Genomic DNA, 17,332 nt, shown 5'->3' with positions numbered 1-17,332 from the left:
TTTCGCCCGCGAGTCCATCCTGTTGAAATAAAAAAAAAAAACAAGAGTAATCTTATGTGCTCTTCCAGACTATACTCTACATCTATGCCAAATTTAATCGAAATCAGTTGAATGTTTTAAGCCACAAACTAACAAACATCCATCCAGCCAAACTTTATGATACATATATTAGCAAGATGCACAATGTAGATCTGTATGGAGTTACTTTTACTAGAGTTCTGGTATATCACTAAAATTGACCTACAATATTTTAAATAATCCGATACGCAGACGAAAAAGCGTGAGAGTAATTTTTTACGATCCACCGCACACAATGGTCGCAAGTTCCGAGGCAGCTTTCCTTTCCAGAAGTGTGTCGAGCAACGCCACTTTGTACTGTTCGACGTTCAAGACAAGTGTAATTACTTTCTAGACCAGACATTTTAATCGAACTTTTGTGATTCTGTTACCACAAGACTAGGCAATAATACCTTATTGCCTAGTCTTTTAATAATGGCAGGTCTTAGCTTCAATAGAGGTGGGGTTTTTAATAGTTTTGTAACTTATTTTGGGAATAAAATCCATCACCTATGACAATCGGCGAGATACCCATAAGTATTTGTAACTAAATAGCATAGTCCTTAACAAATTGTGAACAGATACGGTTCTGGTAATTCCCAGGTAGGTAACCAATCAATACCAGACTACAAACAGCTGCGCGCGCCGTATTGTCCAACCGATCAATAGGCGGTTGTCATGCGACACTTTTAGGTTTTTTTTATAGCTTGGGTTGGGTACTGCCGAGTATATACCTGCCTTCAACACCCGATATATGAAGTAGACATCAGGCCAGACAGTTATTACGTGCTTTTGCCTAACGAGGAGACAATTACTTCTGCTTTTAATTTTTAAGATTGTGAAGCTTCGATGGGATAAAATTCAGCGACTTTTTCTATTATATTTTGTGATTGGTATAAACTATAAATATTCAGATGTTTGGCAAATGTATGCAATTTAAACTCGTTCCTTATATTTGATAATCATACTTAAGTTAATTCGAGAATGACTTTTTTGTGGGATTTAGTTTAAAAAGCTTTTCGTAGTTCATTAGAAGTCAGGGGTATGTAATAAATATTGGGTGATAAGAGAAAGAAATTTTCAACATATTTTTTTATTTCATTTCACTTTGGGAATGTATCACGCGAGTGATCCCGTTCGAGCAAATTAATATTCCTCTGCGCCTTCACCCTCGCCTTCCGCGGAGTCCATGCCGACCTCCTCGTAGTCCTTCTCGAGCGCGGCGAGGTCCTCGCGGGCCTCGGAGAACTCTCCCTCCTCCATACCCTCACCGACGTACCAGTGCACGAAGGCGCGCTTGGCGTACATCAGGTCGAACTTGTGGTCGAGCCGTGCCCACGCCTCCGCGATAGCGGTGGTGTTGGACAACATGCAGACGGCGCGCTGCACCTTGGCAAGGTCGCCGCCGGGCACCACGGTGGGTGGCTGGTAGTTGATGCCGACCTTGAAACCGGTGGGGCACCAGTCAACGAACTGGATGGTGCGCTTGGTCTTGATGGTAGCGATGGCCGCGTTCACGTCCTTGGGCACGACGTCACCACGGTACAACATGCAACACGCCATGTACTTGCCGTGGCGTGGGTCGCATTTCACCATCTGGTTGGCGGGCTCGAAGCAGGCATTGGTGATCTCAGCCACCGACAGCTGCTCGTGGTACGCCTTCTCGGCGGAGATGACTGGTGCGTAAGTTACCAGAGGGAAGTGGATACGCGGGTAGGGCACCAAGTTGGTTTGGAACTCTGTAAGATCGACGTTGAGGGCGCCGTCGAAGCGCAGGGAGGCGGTGATGGAGGACACGATTTGGCCGATGAGCCTGTTCAAGTTGGTGTATGTGGGGCGCTCGATGTCGAGGTTGCGGCGGCAGATGTCGTAGATGGCCTCGTTGTCGACCATGAAGGCACAGTCGGAGTGCTCCAGAGTGGTGTGGGTGGTCAGAATGGAGTTGTACGGTTCAACGACAGCGGTGGAGACCTGGGGAGCGGGGTAGATGGCAAATTCGAGCTTGGACTTCTTTCCGTAGTCTACAGAGAGACGTTCCATCAGGAGAGAAGTGAAACCGGATCCGGTGCCACCACCGAACGAGTGGAAGATGAGGAAGCCCTGGAGTCCGGTGCATTGGTCGGCGAGCTTGCGGATGCGGTCGAGGACCAGGTCGACGATTTCCTTGCCGATGGTGTAGTGACCGCGAGCATAGTTGTTGGCCGCGTCTTCCTTACCAGTGATAAGTTGTTCTGGGTGAAACAACTGTCTGTATGTACCAGTGCGAACCTCATCTGTGAACAGAGATCACGATTAAAAATCAATTTCATGTAAAAAAGAAAAACATTATTTCACGATAACGAGACACTACGATCTCGAGATTGTTTTCTAGTCAACGCACCAACTACTGTAGGCTCCAAGTCGACAAAGACAGCCCTGGGGACGTGTTTGCCGGCGCCGGTCTCGCTGAAGAAGGTGTTGAACGAGTCATCACCACCGCCGATGGTCTTGTCGGTCGGCATCTGACCGTCGGGCTGGATGCCATGCTCGAGACAGTACAGCTCCCAGCAGGCGTTACCGATCTGGACACCAGCCTGGCCAACGTGTACGGAGATGCACTCACGCTGTTGGGAGAAAAGAAAATCATATTAGTATTAAGGTCAGGTCAGTTTAAAAAAGTTGTAGCAGTGAAATCGGCGAAAGTACGAAATACCGGTATGTAATGGGCGATTCGATATCTCGAGCAACTAATTTATCGCATGACCCGGAAAACATTCAATAAAATTAGAATTACTAAAGTATTCGTCTTATCATTCAACTAATTTTAGTAATGATTACTAACAGACGGTGAAAAAACATCAATAAATCAAGGGCGTGGCATCCTTGATATTGATATCCAGCAATCGAAACTTCAGATGATTAACGATTTGACAAACAAAAGAAAACATTTCAAGAAATAGAAGTTGTTCATTCTTTATTTGAATAAAAGAACGCCACACCCGACCTCGTGGACATTTCATAGATCTCGCGCAGAGCGCCGACAAAATGGCGTCACCAACCGGCGAAATTGTCGCAAAACGCGATTTCACTGGTATTGTGGAGAAGTAATGATTAAAAATAGATTAATGTCACAAAAGAAAGGTTACTTACCATTTTGAAATGAGTTTTGTTGAACTTAATGTAGATTTAAATTAATAAATTAGTCAGTCGACGTTCCGCAGGACCGGTTAAGAGGTTTGCCGAACGTATAATATCGTGGAAATTCCGTTGGCCAAGTATTTATAGTGCCGGCGGCTCTGGAAGCGACGCTACTCGTTGCGAGCTCTGATTGGTGGATTCCACTGCCGCAGGGGCGTATCGACCAATAAGGTTAAAGCTGCATTATATCACCATTGCAGGAATATGTGGGCAACTGCTGATTCACGCGCCTTATAGTGACATACCGTATTTATGTCGATATCGATTTTTTTGCAACAGTATCACTAAACCATTAAAATTAAAAGAAGTGTCATCCATGTTCGAATTTAACAATAATGTTTGATTCTTTAGATACTGAGAGGTCCATTTACTAAAGTTCTACTTTTGAAGAAAACGAAATTATGACATCAAACCATGTACATAATACTATTAATCGTATAAAAAACAAAATAAAACAACTTCAACATTTTATTTTTACATTCCAATATATGCATTTTGTTGTATAAATCATGTTGTTTTTATGGTGAATGTAAAAACACTGTGGTGCAACCTGCACATATCGGCGAATAAATTTAAAGTTATGTGAAGTAAAGCCAACCAACCCACGCTGTGCTAACGTGCCTAAGGTCACACATAACTTATGGTGGACTATAAGTACCTTGGTGGGAAAACATGTTATGAGCTGATGTCATCATCACTGAAACTTTATAACTTCATAGTTGTAAAGTTTCAGTTAACTGAGGTAAATCATACATTTTTTTATAATTCTATCACTATTCTGTAAGAAACATGAGGCATGTTATGTATGGAAAAATTATTTATTTTCAAATGTTTAATTAATAAGTACATCGATAAACATCTCAGTGTTGAAGTACGGGGCAACACTAAAAATCGTTATTTTCGTTGGAAGAGAGCCCACTCACACATGCACAAGTTTTACGTCTGCTTCAGGTTTTTCAAATTACAAACAATGTGATTATTTCTTTCCATGTTACTTACAAAGAAATTAAGGCTAGAGCCTAAATAAATGCCCCAAGAAATCGACCTTTGCTAAAAATCGCTAGATAAGACACAAAAACAATATTTCTCATTACGCACACTACCGTCGTCGTTCACACATTTACCCACTTCCATAAATGGACATCTTGGAGTCTCGCCAAAGTTGCGGGAAAGGCGAACTAATTTAAAATAAAACTGTGTCTGCGTTGTCCTATCTCTAAATATATTTATATAATATATAAGGATAAGATCAATTTTATATTTCATTTTAGAGACAAGCTTTGAAAAAGGTGCTTGTTTAAGTGCGATTAAATAAAAACATAATCTCTACCAAAGATACTAACAAATGTGAAAAGGGCTCAAATAATGACCATTAAATCATACTTGCACTGAAGCAGTTTATAACATTGTAGTATATGAATGTTATGTATTAAATATTAATTGTAAAAAATCATTTTTTTGTCCATTGATTCTTAACATTTCAATCATTTTAACGCCATCTTTGGGTTGATTAAGACACTGCATGTTGATTCAATTTTTAATTTATCGCTGAGATTTGTATAAGCGCCATCTATAATCGGACTTGACACCAAAAATGCTTGTTAAAGGAAATGTCATTTGTCATTGTCAAACGTCAATGATATTGATAACCTAAAAGCATAAGTAAAAAGATTTGTAATTAATTTGGCCCTACTTATAAATATCTTTATATATTAGAGTGAAATGTAAAACTGTCTCGTCATAGTTACCTGTGTATTATACCTTTAAGGTTATAAATATTGTGGAACCACTGTTCATAGATAAAAGACAACAATTTAGGTTTGTACTACTTTTACTTAATATTTTATCCATATTTTGCTTACGTTAGGTTACATTTATCATTATTGCTATGTTTTATAGTCATAATAATGTGTAGTTTATGTGAAGATCCATCAGATTAAAGGTAAAATCTAGCATGGTATACTTTTAGTTGATTGTATGTTTTAAGACATATTTTCGTACTTTGTTATTAAAAAAAATTAATTCTCATGTTTGTAAGTCCACTTTAAAACATAATATCAACTAAATATCTTAATAAAAAATCTCTTCTCGAGGTTATAAATGCCAACATGCCAACTTATTCTCAAAACTGCTTACATCACTTGTTTTTACCATCAAAGTAAATTGTTACGTAAAATCCGTATGAATAAAGTTTAATTTCGAATGTTTGTAATTGATAAACCATTTCTGATATTCAAGAAATTTTCGATGATATGGTCATTAAGTTAATCTTTTTAAAATTGTTACCCAGAACTGAAAAAGGTTTTTTCACCAAGTTACCTAAGTAATGAAAACGTTCTAGAGAATACGTAGGCGAAAAAAGTAGCAGTATTACGCAAAATGAAATTCTTTAATCTCTGCCTACCGTTATAGGTTACAGGCGTGAGGAGATATGTTTGTTGTCTAGTCTAATTTATATGAAATGACTATGAACTATGTTTTAGTAAACTCGCGGCATCGTTGAGAAGGCTTCCATTAATTCTCGATATTTTGGATACTTTCTATGCGCAAAACTGAAATCACATAAAAGAACTACGTAAATTCCCGCGTAATTTCTCAGCAAATCAAAGTAAGACATTTTCTCGGCATCGAATTTAAAATTCTTATTAAAACTAATGGTAATTAAATAATTGACAGTCTGTGTTTGTGTAGTTATCACTCAAAGCTATGGAATTAAAAAAAAATCGACATTTACTCACTGATTTCGACAATCTGTATCAATATTACAATTACCTTCTTACAGAACAATCGAGCTGAAATTTTAAAAACACAAATACAATAACCTTTTTTTTTTAAACCCAATTTAAAAGGTCCATGTGTCATGCCAGTATTGGAACTAGCTCACCTCGTCTTTATAATTCAAGACACTGTTAATGTCTCGTAACCGATTATTTCACTAATGTTATACGTATTTTGTATCACGAATGTAAAGAAAGAACCCATCGTCTTACCGCTCTTTGAACGATAAGTAGTTTCCGTGAAAATGGAAATCCTTGCTTTCTTCTGTTTTGATTATCCACTCCTTTTCTCTCTTCTACCTCGATTGCTACCTTCTGTGGAATATAAGGAAACGAAATAAAAGCTTGTAAAATACCCATAATCCTTAATCTCTATAGGAATGTAAATAATTTTCTTACTTATCGAAATTTAAACCGTACATAATTAGAAAAATTAAATCTGTTTCATTCGTTTTCAAATGAAGTGAAAGGGACATAAATAGTAAAGATGACGTATGCGTTTCGTTTTCCCGCGCCGTACAACGCGAGCGCGCGAAGCATCGCTATATTTCATTCCGCGCGCGATCGCTGGCTGTAAACGCTTGCGCAGCAACGAATTTACGAAATTCGAATTTGTCTCCGCGATTTTAAAAAAAAAAACTCAGTTGTGCTCCTATAATAATGAATAAAATATTCCAGTGAATTTTAAGTGTATGTGTTGTGTTAGTTTTGAAATAGTTTGAGAAGTTTTTGATTCACTGTGAGTATTTTTTCCGTTTTAAATTGTTTATTTTTTATGACCTTTCGTGTCATATATTATTGAACGATGCCAAAACGACGTAACGTATTTTTTCTTTGATAAAAAGTAGTTCGTGGCCTATTATGGTCGTTTGTACTCCGTTATTTCTCGGATATGGACCGCGTATAGGATGGCAGGCAGGATCTAGACTCGCCCGGAGCTAAGCTGAGACCTAAGAGTACGGTATTGTACTGAATTATCTAGTTTGTTCAAATGTCACGGATATTGCGTCGTGACTTTCTTGAAGTTATCGCAGAACTCCATTAATTATTTCAATTATGTTACGGATAAGGTTGGGTTTAATAATTTTCACTGTGCGATTTTATGGTTTGCGAATTTTTTCGTGGTGAGAAACGAATATTTGTGTTTTAGAAGTGAAAATATCGCGTATGTGTGTCGCATAACAAGAAAAAGGACGAAAACAATAATTTTCTTCTGCAAACGTATTTCTATAACTGCACCAATAACTGTGTAGTGAGATGCAGTCTTGCGTTGCAATGTTTATCAACAAGCAGTAAAGATTGGCTGGCATAGTTACATAGGATATATGTAGTAACAAATTTAAAGAGTGAACTACACAGACACGTTAATTTAAGAATCTAATAACTTTTATATTTATACCATGCTAGAGTTACAAGATATAGTTTATTTTCCTTTTAATTATGATAATAAAGTTTAGATATGGATCTATCTGTTTATGGCTAACGTAAGTAACAATGTTCACCTAAGTAAATAACATAGAAGAATAAATAAATTTTTATGTCTTGTTTTCCTCTTAAAAGGGTGTATAAAAATGCTATACGCCTTTTATAAAGTGTATAAGGGCGATAATCGGCCCATTCGTCTCTTAAGATCACGTTTTTTAACGTCGGAAAAACGTTATTTGTTAAAATAATTAATTAAAAATTTTGGACAGGCTCAAAGATGTCGCCACCGCCGAAAGGGAAAGCGCCTACAAAGGGCGCCAAGCAAATCCTAGCTGAGAACAATGCAACAGTAATGTTCTATAGAAATATGTCTCTAGGCGCCACTGCATTCTTTAATATACTGACTTTTGTATTCTTCTATGAACAGATGTCGACTTTAGTTATATGCATGAATGTATTGGTAACAATTATTTATGTAGTTTGCTATCAAATGATGAAGTTTATTAGCAAACCGAAATATACCGCAGATAATGTATTACTCGATCCTGGATTAGATCTGAACATGGAAGGTGGTATGGGAGAACACGTTAAAGATATCGTCATACTGTCTTCCATCACTCATCTTCTCGCTCTAATCTCCAATTACTTCTGGCTCCTTCTGCTCTTGATTCCGTTGAGAGGGTTCTGGTTGGTCTGGGTCAATTTCCTCGGGCCCTGGTTCTTCCAAGAGGCACCAGAAGATGCCGAACATGATGAGAAGAAACGCAAGAAGATGGAAAGAAAAATGAAACGCTATCAGCAATAATTTTTGTTATCTGAGGCTTTGATATGATTTTTTATTACTTTGCAAGTGATTCGTAATTCGTAGGGATTTTTAATACTTTTTGTAGTAATAATAATGTTAGTTTTATTATAACTAAAAATGTTCTTGCATCTATATTACGTAAACAGTTGTTAGTGCGACTTAATTGTGGTCAATTTAAAGTATTTCATTTTACGAAATATTTAGGTATGTTTTTAAAAACATATGTTATCATATTTCAACAGAAATCTTCCCTTTAAGAATGTATTTGTACAGTTTTGTATATTACTCATATTGTTTTAAAATGAATTGTTAAAAACGACTGAGTTAAAATTTACAATTATTTGTTATTTACAGAAAACATTTGTAATTTTGACTGAATCTTATAAAACCCTTAATAAATACCTTGAACATATTGTTTTTTGTAATTCAACCGCAACTTAATTCCTTAAAAGAAGTTTGAAAACTAAAGTTAGAAGTTCCATCGTATTTACTCGAGTTACTGATGTTTTTATTTATTTATTTATTTATTGGAAAGGTACACCAATTGCATGTTCAAAGTTCACAACCAAATTAATATACCGTATACAATGAAAAACAAAAAACAAAAAAGCATCAGGTAACAGTAACATGAGAAAAAATTATTTGCATAAATCTTTTAATTAAAGATATTGGATGAAAACGCGTAAAGTTTAGAGAAATAGGAAGAAAATTGCAAACAACCAATTCGTTCACGTAACGTGAAGTTCACACTTGGCTAGTGGAGCTTTAAAACTGTCTGTCAATCAACTGGCACAGTGTGAACCGGCACCGGTACGTTTCTGGTCGTCGCAATTGTCAGATAGTACTGGCCAAGTGTAAACCGGGCTTTATTTTGGCAAAATATTACATCTGTTGTATGAGTCAAGTTCTACAGAAATATCCATGAACTGGTGACTGCATCTCATCAATGGGTGACGCATTGCGGTTACGAGGTATAAGAGAACATCCAAATAGCTCATTTAGCTGAAGCAATACTGCAACGAATTGGAGGAATTGCTCATTGCATATTAAGATAAATACTAAATTAACTATTAATTGGTTATATTAGTGAAGACTACATATTGGGGAAGGTGTATGTCCAACAGTAATTTCACAGGCTGTTGAGATTGTCAATTGTTTCGCAGCCAATTCAACTGTTTAGTTACACAACTAAAATTTAGTAGTGTGCCCACCTCCATATAAGCTAACAGGATTTAAAGCGCAACTAAACAGTTGTGTGATAGTTTAGTTTCTGGTTTCACGATCTAATCGTACTGCGATCCTATGAAACGCTGCCTATTACTTATTATTTTACTTCTTGAACTCATTGTTTGTTTAAGTAAAGGAAAATACAATAACGAAAAGAATTTTTTAGACTATTCTGACAGTCAGCCCGTGAACATGGCGCATGCAACTGTGCCGAAATATCGGAAACTAAACCAATTCAATCAAAACCCGTATCTTACGAACATTATATTACCACTCTTTGATGAACTACTCTTTGATGGAATTAGTGTTAGTTGTGTTAACTGTATGAATTAAAATAAATAAACATTTAGAATGCGTAATAACTACGTGATTCAGTTGGAAACTGGGAATTGAAGATGACCAATATACCACAAAATAGAGCTTACGTGAGCAGATGAATGTAGCTAACAGAATTAAAAACAATATTCTGTTTATTGTTAATTTTTTTCACTTGTCAGATTTTATCCTTTTATTTCTTATTAGGGTCAGAAACCATAAGCTAGTAAAAACTTATGTTTAGTAAGTACCTTAAATAACAAAAGGAATTGAGATTTCGATGTCAGAATAGTCAGTTACTATAACCGTAAGTTTCCACTGTTTTACAAACGGTATAATAGTTATATTTTTGTGTTACGGCAACGTAAACCAACTGCACAATAATAAATGCAGCTGTACATATGACAATAACATGTAAAATCTGGTCCTTCGTTGTCAGTTGTTGTCTAGATTGAGCCTAGCTTACGTGTCTTAGCTAATCTGTATGCAGTTAGAATGCATATCTTGAACTTGTTTCCCGTTCCGGGTTACGATTGTATCATACAAAGAATTATGCTTATCATGGAAAGAGGTAGGTAGAGTTTATAAATTTTAATTCTCTTACAAAAATAAAAGAGGTCGGACAAGGCCGTTATCCAATACTTGTTACTCGTGATTTCGCCCGCGTGAAATAAAAAAAAAATAATAAAAAATATAGCCAGTAACATATACTGATAGCGTAGAAGTAGCGTAGCATAGAATGTTGAATTTTTGTAAATGGCCCAATAGTTTATGAGTTATTTCAATACAAAAATATAAATCTTTCTTCTTTATAATACTATTATATATTAGTATAGATATAGATTATGTCTAGACTTATTTCTGAATTAAGAAACTTCAATGAACCAAAGAGGTGGAATCTATTAAGGAATAAGTTACTGCTTTTAAACTCCAGGAATAGTACTCTAGCTACTTCTTTATAGTCTTTTGTTCTTTCTCGGGTGGTCTTTTATTGCCCTTGGTTAAGGAGAAATAGAAGAACGTGCGTAAACTGGTGCGTTATTTCTTAGAAAACAATAAGTTTAGCTCGAGTAAACATCGCCCGCTGATCTCATATCGAGGGCGCTAATATTAAAACTTGGCGTTCATCCACGCCGGCTACACGGTACAAGATTTAGGCAATCGTATACAATTTGTGCTACTTGACATCATTTCAAATGTCTTTGTATAAATATTACATCTATACTAATATTACAAAGAGGAAATATTTGAATGTTTAGATTTTTATATGTAAAAAATACTGGCCGATTTCAAAAATTCCATCACCATGAAAAAGGTAATTTATCTGTGAGTAACATAAGCTATACTTTTTAATTTCACGCAGGCGAAGTTGAGAGCAACAGCTAGTAACAAATCATTTCTATCTTCAACATCGACTATACTCCACCGATTGGCTTTAGTAGTCAACCCTGTTAGATTTCTATTTTGCACAGCCCTAAAGTAACTTATATTTAGACCAATTGTAAGACTTATTTTGATATAACTAAGGTCATATTTAAACAGCCTTGCAGGATCTGCAATGTTTTTTCCTTATTATTTCGGCAGAAACCAGTAAGGTCATTTAACGTGATACTCTTTACTTGGAATATATAATGTGTCATGTCTGGTCAGTGTTACCAGTATCAAAATACCCGCAGAATTATGTCAGGGTCCCCCGTAATTGTGATATAAAATGTATTCAAGAAGAATATTAATGGATTTATTTTACTTTGTTTATGTTTTTATTTTTTTGTTATGAAAAGATATTTGCCTTTCAGCTTTGATGGAATAGCTTATTTGAGCTGAAAATATTTTGATTTGTCGAATCGTTAATTCGAAGACAACCCTCAAGATATAGGGTTAGTAGAGAAGAGATTTTCTTGGTAATATTTTAATGTCTCTAGTTATGGCTGTAAAAGTGTGCAAATTTTAAAATAAACTATCTAATTTAGTTTCATGTTATCAAATTCATCGCAAGTTTGTTATATTATGTAAATCTCTTATCTAAACTGCTTTACACGAACAAACAAAACATTAAAACCTTGAGCACGTTCTTTTGTTACGTGGTTCGTTTTATTCTTGAAAATACCGATAAAAGTGCAATGGAGTTTTGTGTTATTTGCGATGTGAATCTTAATATTAAGGATCTGTCCCACCAAATTGTAAATTGTCATAACAATCCAACATGTAAAATATGTGATGGAAATATCGGATTTTGTTACCTTATCTGACAGTGACGTCATTTTTAAGCTATCTGAGCCTCTATTTTGGTGCAACGGGCCCTAACTTATTTTAAACAGTAATAATTTTGATACGTACATATTCGACACATTGGCGTACGGTTGGAATTTTGGTATTTTAAAAAGATATTTAAGAAAAACAAAAGGTAAAACAAGTAGGGGAAGACCAAGATGCAAGATGTTGTTGTTATTTGTTTTATGTTTTTGATATAAAAATACAACAAGATTTGAGAGAAAGACGCGGTGTCGTATCAGATTAAGAGGATAGTATTGAAGAGGGAGGCCTGGAAATTTCTCTAGCGACAAGTTGGCTATATTTTTCAACTAACATCAAGAAATTATAATAATATCACAATTGATATATGTTAGTAACAAGAACGCTAAGAACGAACGCACACCTTTGACTTGTGCGATTGTTTCGCAGCAAATTCAACTGTTTAGTTGCACAACTAAACATCGAATAGTGCTCGCACCTCTATTTAAGTTCATAGGAATCAAAGCGTGACCTAACAGTTGTGCGATAGTTTAGTCGAAGGTGTGCGCGAACTAAATGTTGCCATAAAAGTTAATTTGGTAAATCGCGTGAAGGTCAGCCGTCGAGACGGTTCATGGTAAAAATACATTCGGTGCAAACAAAACCAGTAAAACAAGTTTTAGCATTGTTTGAATTTTACATTTCCGTTCGCACAAAATGTCCCCCGACAAAGAACGTTGTTTAGATAAGAATATGGTTTCAAACAAATTTGCGTTTGGAATATATCAGTTTTAGGAAACATGTTTTAAACCAGATTTAGTATAGGTGTCTAAAATACACAGTGAAGACAATAGGAGAAAATTGCATCCTCTCAGTCCCTTAGTCTTAGAGTTACGTCGTCCGTTTGACCTTCCTAGTCCTTTTAATATCTAAGTATACTTATTACTTAACAATTATATAACTAATATTAATTATTTAAATTATTAGTGGAAGCTGTGTTCCTTTACATGGTGCGCTCGTGAGTTTTTTAGTTAGTTACTATGCCGTATTGAATTATGCAATAGTTTAGCTCAGATGTGAGTGAGAAAAAAGCTAGATAACTGCAATGCAAATACATCTAGACAGGCGGAGAAAGTTGTGATGTAATTTATTTTGTAAGATGTGATATATCCTTACTTTCAAACATTATATTTAGATAAGTCAATTCACAAGAGAAATTATCTATTGGTAGCCTTTTTTAACTTTTCGTATGATTACTGCTTCATATCGATATAAAAGGAAGTCCAATCGAATCGGAAGATGATTATCGATACGTCGATAGTAAATAGGTCAACACTACTGCACTGATGTAACTTCCTGGCTAGCTAGTAGCCCACTTGGCCCAGTCCCAGCCGCCAGGTAACAAATAAACACTATTATACTTGACACGTCATCCACACAATCTTAATTTTAACTCGCCAATTAATAGTGCAATTGTGAATATACTTTTGTACACACACACTAACACATTTTTGAGGGTACTTGAAAAAACGTGAAGGTATGCTTTACTTCCAAAAATTAATTCTTGACTAAAGAATAGACTTAAGTTTGGATAAAAGCTACTAAGTTTTTGTTTCAAACGACTTTAAAATGAAGGAGGTAATCAATTCGTATAATTTTTGTTGACAACAGTGGGAGTAGGTAGATCGTAAAGTCCTAATTGACGGGTTGCGTGTGCGGACAACGCTGTTTCCTCATGCCTTATTCAAGACGTGATTGATCAATTAACACTACGATATGAGACACGGTATATAGTTTTTATAGTTCATAACTACATTATATTAATTTATATAGATACTAAGTACCTTAGTGTGGTCTTATTAGAGGGTGAGGAAGAGAATTTCGATGCCATTAGACTAAAATATGGATGACTACCAAAGCATTTAGAATTTAGTCCAATATAAAAAGTATTGAAATCAGTTCAGACACTGAGTACTAATTGAATTAAAAATAACTAAAACCTAGCTGTCGTAAAACTAATAGGTCAATAAATTAATAGACCAGTTCCTAACATGTACAGAATTTTTAGTCTACCCTTCACGAAAACAAGCGACAGAAACTAGTTAACATTGCTCGAGGTCGCATGAGACCTTCATTCATTTCGCAATCTTATATTCCTATACAATTTTAATCCATTCATTCAATACAAAGAAACTGAACTACCTTGAAATGACACGTAGGAACGAATAGTCAATAGTACACGTACGAGTATTTAGTAATAGAACACGTGGGTGTGTAGAGGAGATATCTGTGATTTAAACGTATGTTCTGGAATATCTGCTGTTTTCTAAGAAACCAAGATATTACAGCAATCTTGAAGTCCGAATTTCTGATCCTAATATTGAAAGAGAATTTTACTCGTACGCAGGTTTGCCGGCTCCTACGAACATCGAATGTCATCCAGCGCTCATCTGTTCTGTACCGTCAAATATTGCATGACGTCATAAGGCTATCAGCAAAGCTGTGCTAATAATTTATTCTAATTTTATTGTATACCAAATGGAAGTCCGCAATTTCTACCACTACGATACGGAAATGATAACTGCTTCTAGTCTACTGATTCCCGCTAGAATGGCGTGTGTCCTTAATTATTTTGAATGACATTGACAGATGTCATAGGGACGGGACGTGCATGGCAATCATGTAGTGTTGTGCTACTCTGGTACGCTACCGATTTCTTAACAGTACATATCTAAGAATTGGTACAAGATATCAGAAAGTCATATCTCCATATCATAAACATCGTTGTGTTCTATTCTGGGAGATAACCTTCGAATGTTTCTGGAGCAGTATGCTGCGTTCGCTGCAAATGATGTTTTTTTCTCGGAATCTTGGCTATTTATTTTAATACCGAAGTCTCAGATCGATTGGGAATTAAAAATAATGCTCGTATACGTTGGAAAAATTTGCATTAGCATGTAGAATTATGTTATTTAGGATCACGGCCATTTCTTCTTGGAGTTTCTTTATCTGTGTTTGTTTCCTGATCTCAAGCTCTCCCCTTCTGTTGCTGTGTTAACATCAAGTGTTCCTTTGTTGTCAAAACGATTTTTTAAACGATAGACGAATTCAATACGTTTGTAACGAACGATAAGGCTAAATATTGATAGAGAAAGCCTAATTTTGATGTCAGTGTGGGCAGATGCCCTTTTCCATTCAACTACCGGTCTCAGTAGGGCTATGTGACTTTATGTCGTTTTACGAAATACCCGTAGGAGGGCATCGCAATACCGGTCGCATGACGTAGGCGAGCGGCATTTTACAATTCGCCCACTGCATTACTGAGGAAATATTACATAAAAAATATGTATGAGATGAAATCATTGATTTGTTTAATTATTCCTACTTCAAAAGAAGATTAAATAACAAATATGTTTTTAAACGAGCAATTAAAAAAGAGTAAAATGTACTAAAGCCTACACACAGTTTTTACTTCACAATTCGATTCTTTAATTAAAACCAACATTTAGAACCAAGACAATCCAAATAGCTTGTCTCCATTGTCTTAACAAATGTATCCACCCGCGTTTTCATTACCAGAACATTTATTCTAAAATATAAAACATAAATCAAAACATATTGTTAAGACGTGTTCTGTACATGTTTTACAAAGTAAATTATGTAACTTAAAACTTATCACTTCGTATTTCACGATTTTGTATTTAACGATAAGTGTACAAAAGCTATAAAACAATGTCCTTGTCCAGAATCTTGAGATATCTGCAATAACGACCGCACACCTACTCACGTTCACAAAACCGCCAAACACCTAGATTTTAAACACAGCAATATAACCTATATTTTGTACACAATAGGAACTAAATTACTATTAAATTACCTATGCGAGATGTAGAGCATTCGATGTGCGCATTATGTATGGTTAAAAAGGAATACCGTGTGTACACTTGATGAAGTGTAACCAATCTGATTGTAGGTAATTGAATTAAAATTCCTTTTTTGTATATGAAAGATAGACAAAGATCAACTTATTAAAACTTTCGTGAGACATTATACTATATAAATTATAACACGGCTAAACTCACGTGATAACATTCGAAGTTCGAGTGAAGAAGGACCCCCAACGGGTTTGAAGCTGTCGGTGCCTACACCGAATGTTATCACGTGAGTTTAGCCGTGTTATAATTTATGTAGACAAAGATAATTCTTATGTAGCTCCAGTAACGTGGCTGTGTTCACTTTTGAATCAGAATATGTCTGATAGAACATTAAAACACTAAACACACTTTATCTAGACATCCCTTTCTTTCACTCTACTCGTTATATCTTTCTACTCACTCGTGTAACGAAACGATAGTAACATATTTTGTAACCAATTACTTGAATAAAAACTATAGCTAATTGACTGAAATTAGTAAATAGCAAACAATAGATGAAGGAAGAACAAAGTATTTATGTAAGTAAGATTTTTAGAGGAACATAAGAGCTAAATATTCATTCGGGAAGTCCCAGTTATCTTATTTCTAAAAACAAAAGATAACACAAAAAAAAAAAAACAAAAATATATCGCGAAATAAAGCATCTTTAATTATTGCAGTAGACACTTAATGGAGATAATATATCGACTCAGCTATAATCTTGACCTCTTAGTGCTGTGTGTAATGACGTCACCACCTGACCTCATGCTCAGAACATACGCTTTTGTATTCACTAAAGCAATTTAATTCGAAATAGCTATTTATTGTTAAAATTCTAGTAAAAAACGCTTTCTTGAAAATTAAATTTAAATAAGGCTTCATTTATTACTTAGTATATTTTCTTCAAATCCAACAAAGTCGCTCTTGAAAGCTAATCTATACTATCTATATTAATATTTAAAGAGGGAAGATTGGTATTTTTGTAAATCTGGAATAACTAAAAAACTACTGAGTCGATTTCGAAAATTCTTTCGCCATTAAAAAATTATGAGCAAGATCAGCAAGTAACATAAGCTATATTTTTTTAATTATAGCTGTTGCTCATGACTGCGTCCGCGAATAATTAAAAAAATAGCTTATGTTAGACACTGATAATATACCTTTTTAATTGGGCAAGAATTTAGAAATCGGTCCAGTAGTGTTTGAGTTATTTCAATACATACAAAAATATAAATCTTTCCTCTTTATAATATTAATTATAGATTATTTCACACAAGAGAAGTCGCGAGCAACAGTAGTATATCACATATGGCGACTAGTCTGTAGTGTGGAGTGATATAAATTATTTAACTAACGCCATTACAATGACATCTGTCTCAATGACACTACATGACATCAGACGT

The 17,332-nt window shown here is 35.4% G+C and overlaps 3 protein-coding genes across 3 annotated transcripts in view; 2 read left to right on the top strand and 1 right to left on the bottom strand.

Moving 5' to 3' along the window:
- Positions 1-1,134: 1,134 nt before the first annotated feature.
- On the bottom strand, positions 1,135-3,297 carry LOC106111392 (tubulin alpha chain). Its single transcript, XM_013293457.1, has 3 exons — positions 3,187-3,297; positions 2,438-2,660; positions 1,135-2,330 (listed from the first exon to the last, which is right to left on the bottom strand). The coding sequence occupies exons 1-3, from the start codon at positions 3,187-3,189 to the stop codon at positions 1,204-1,206; spliced, it is 1,353 nt and encodes a 450-aa protein (XP_013148911.1). The 5' UTR covers positions 3,190-3,297; the 3' UTR covers positions 1,135-1,203.
- Positions 3,298-4,852: 1,555 nt separating this feature from the next.
- LOC106111426 (transmembrane protein 208-like) lies at positions 4,853-8,588 on the top strand. Its single transcript, XM_013293514.1, has 2 exons — positions 4,853-5,052; positions 7,706-8,588. Exon 2 carries the CDS (start codon positions 7,714-7,716, stop codon positions 8,239-8,241), a length of 528 nt encoding a protein of 175 aa, XP_013148968.1. The 5' UTR covers positions 4,853-5,052; positions 7,706-7,713; the 3' UTR covers positions 8,242-8,588.
- LOC106111424 (mucin-5AC) overlaps positions 6,546-17,332 on the top strand; it is a 29,217-nt gene continuing 18,430 nt past the window's right edge. Inside the window, exon 1 of the mRNA XM_013293513.1 lies at positions 6,546-6,750. The gene's annotated coding sequence lies outside the window, so the exon portion shown is untranslated. The remainder of the gene's footprint in view (positions 6,751-17,332) is intronic.

Source organism: Papilio polytes, unplaced genomic scaffold (assembly GCF_000836215.1).
Source record: "Papilio polytes unplaced genomic scaffold, Ppol_1.0 DF824169.1, whole genome shotgun sequence".
NCBI lineage: Eukaryota > Metazoa > Arthropoda > Insecta > Lepidoptera > Papilionidae > Papilio > Papilio polytes.
Note: the sequence above shows the minus strand (reverse complement) of the source record. Positions and strands in the feature narration are given on the sequence as shown.

Excerpts from the sequence above, each read along its gene's own strand:
- LOC106111426 (XM_013293514.1), top strand. The coding sequence starts at position 7,714 with ATGTCGCCACCGCCGAAAGGGAAAGCGCCTACAAAGGGCGCCAAGCAA.
- LOC106111392 (XM_013293457.1), bottom strand. Across the intron at positions 2,331-2,437 it reads CTTGGAGCCTACAGTAGTTG|ATGAGGTTCGCACTGGTACA; the intron begins GTGCGTTGACTA and ends CTCTGTTCACAG.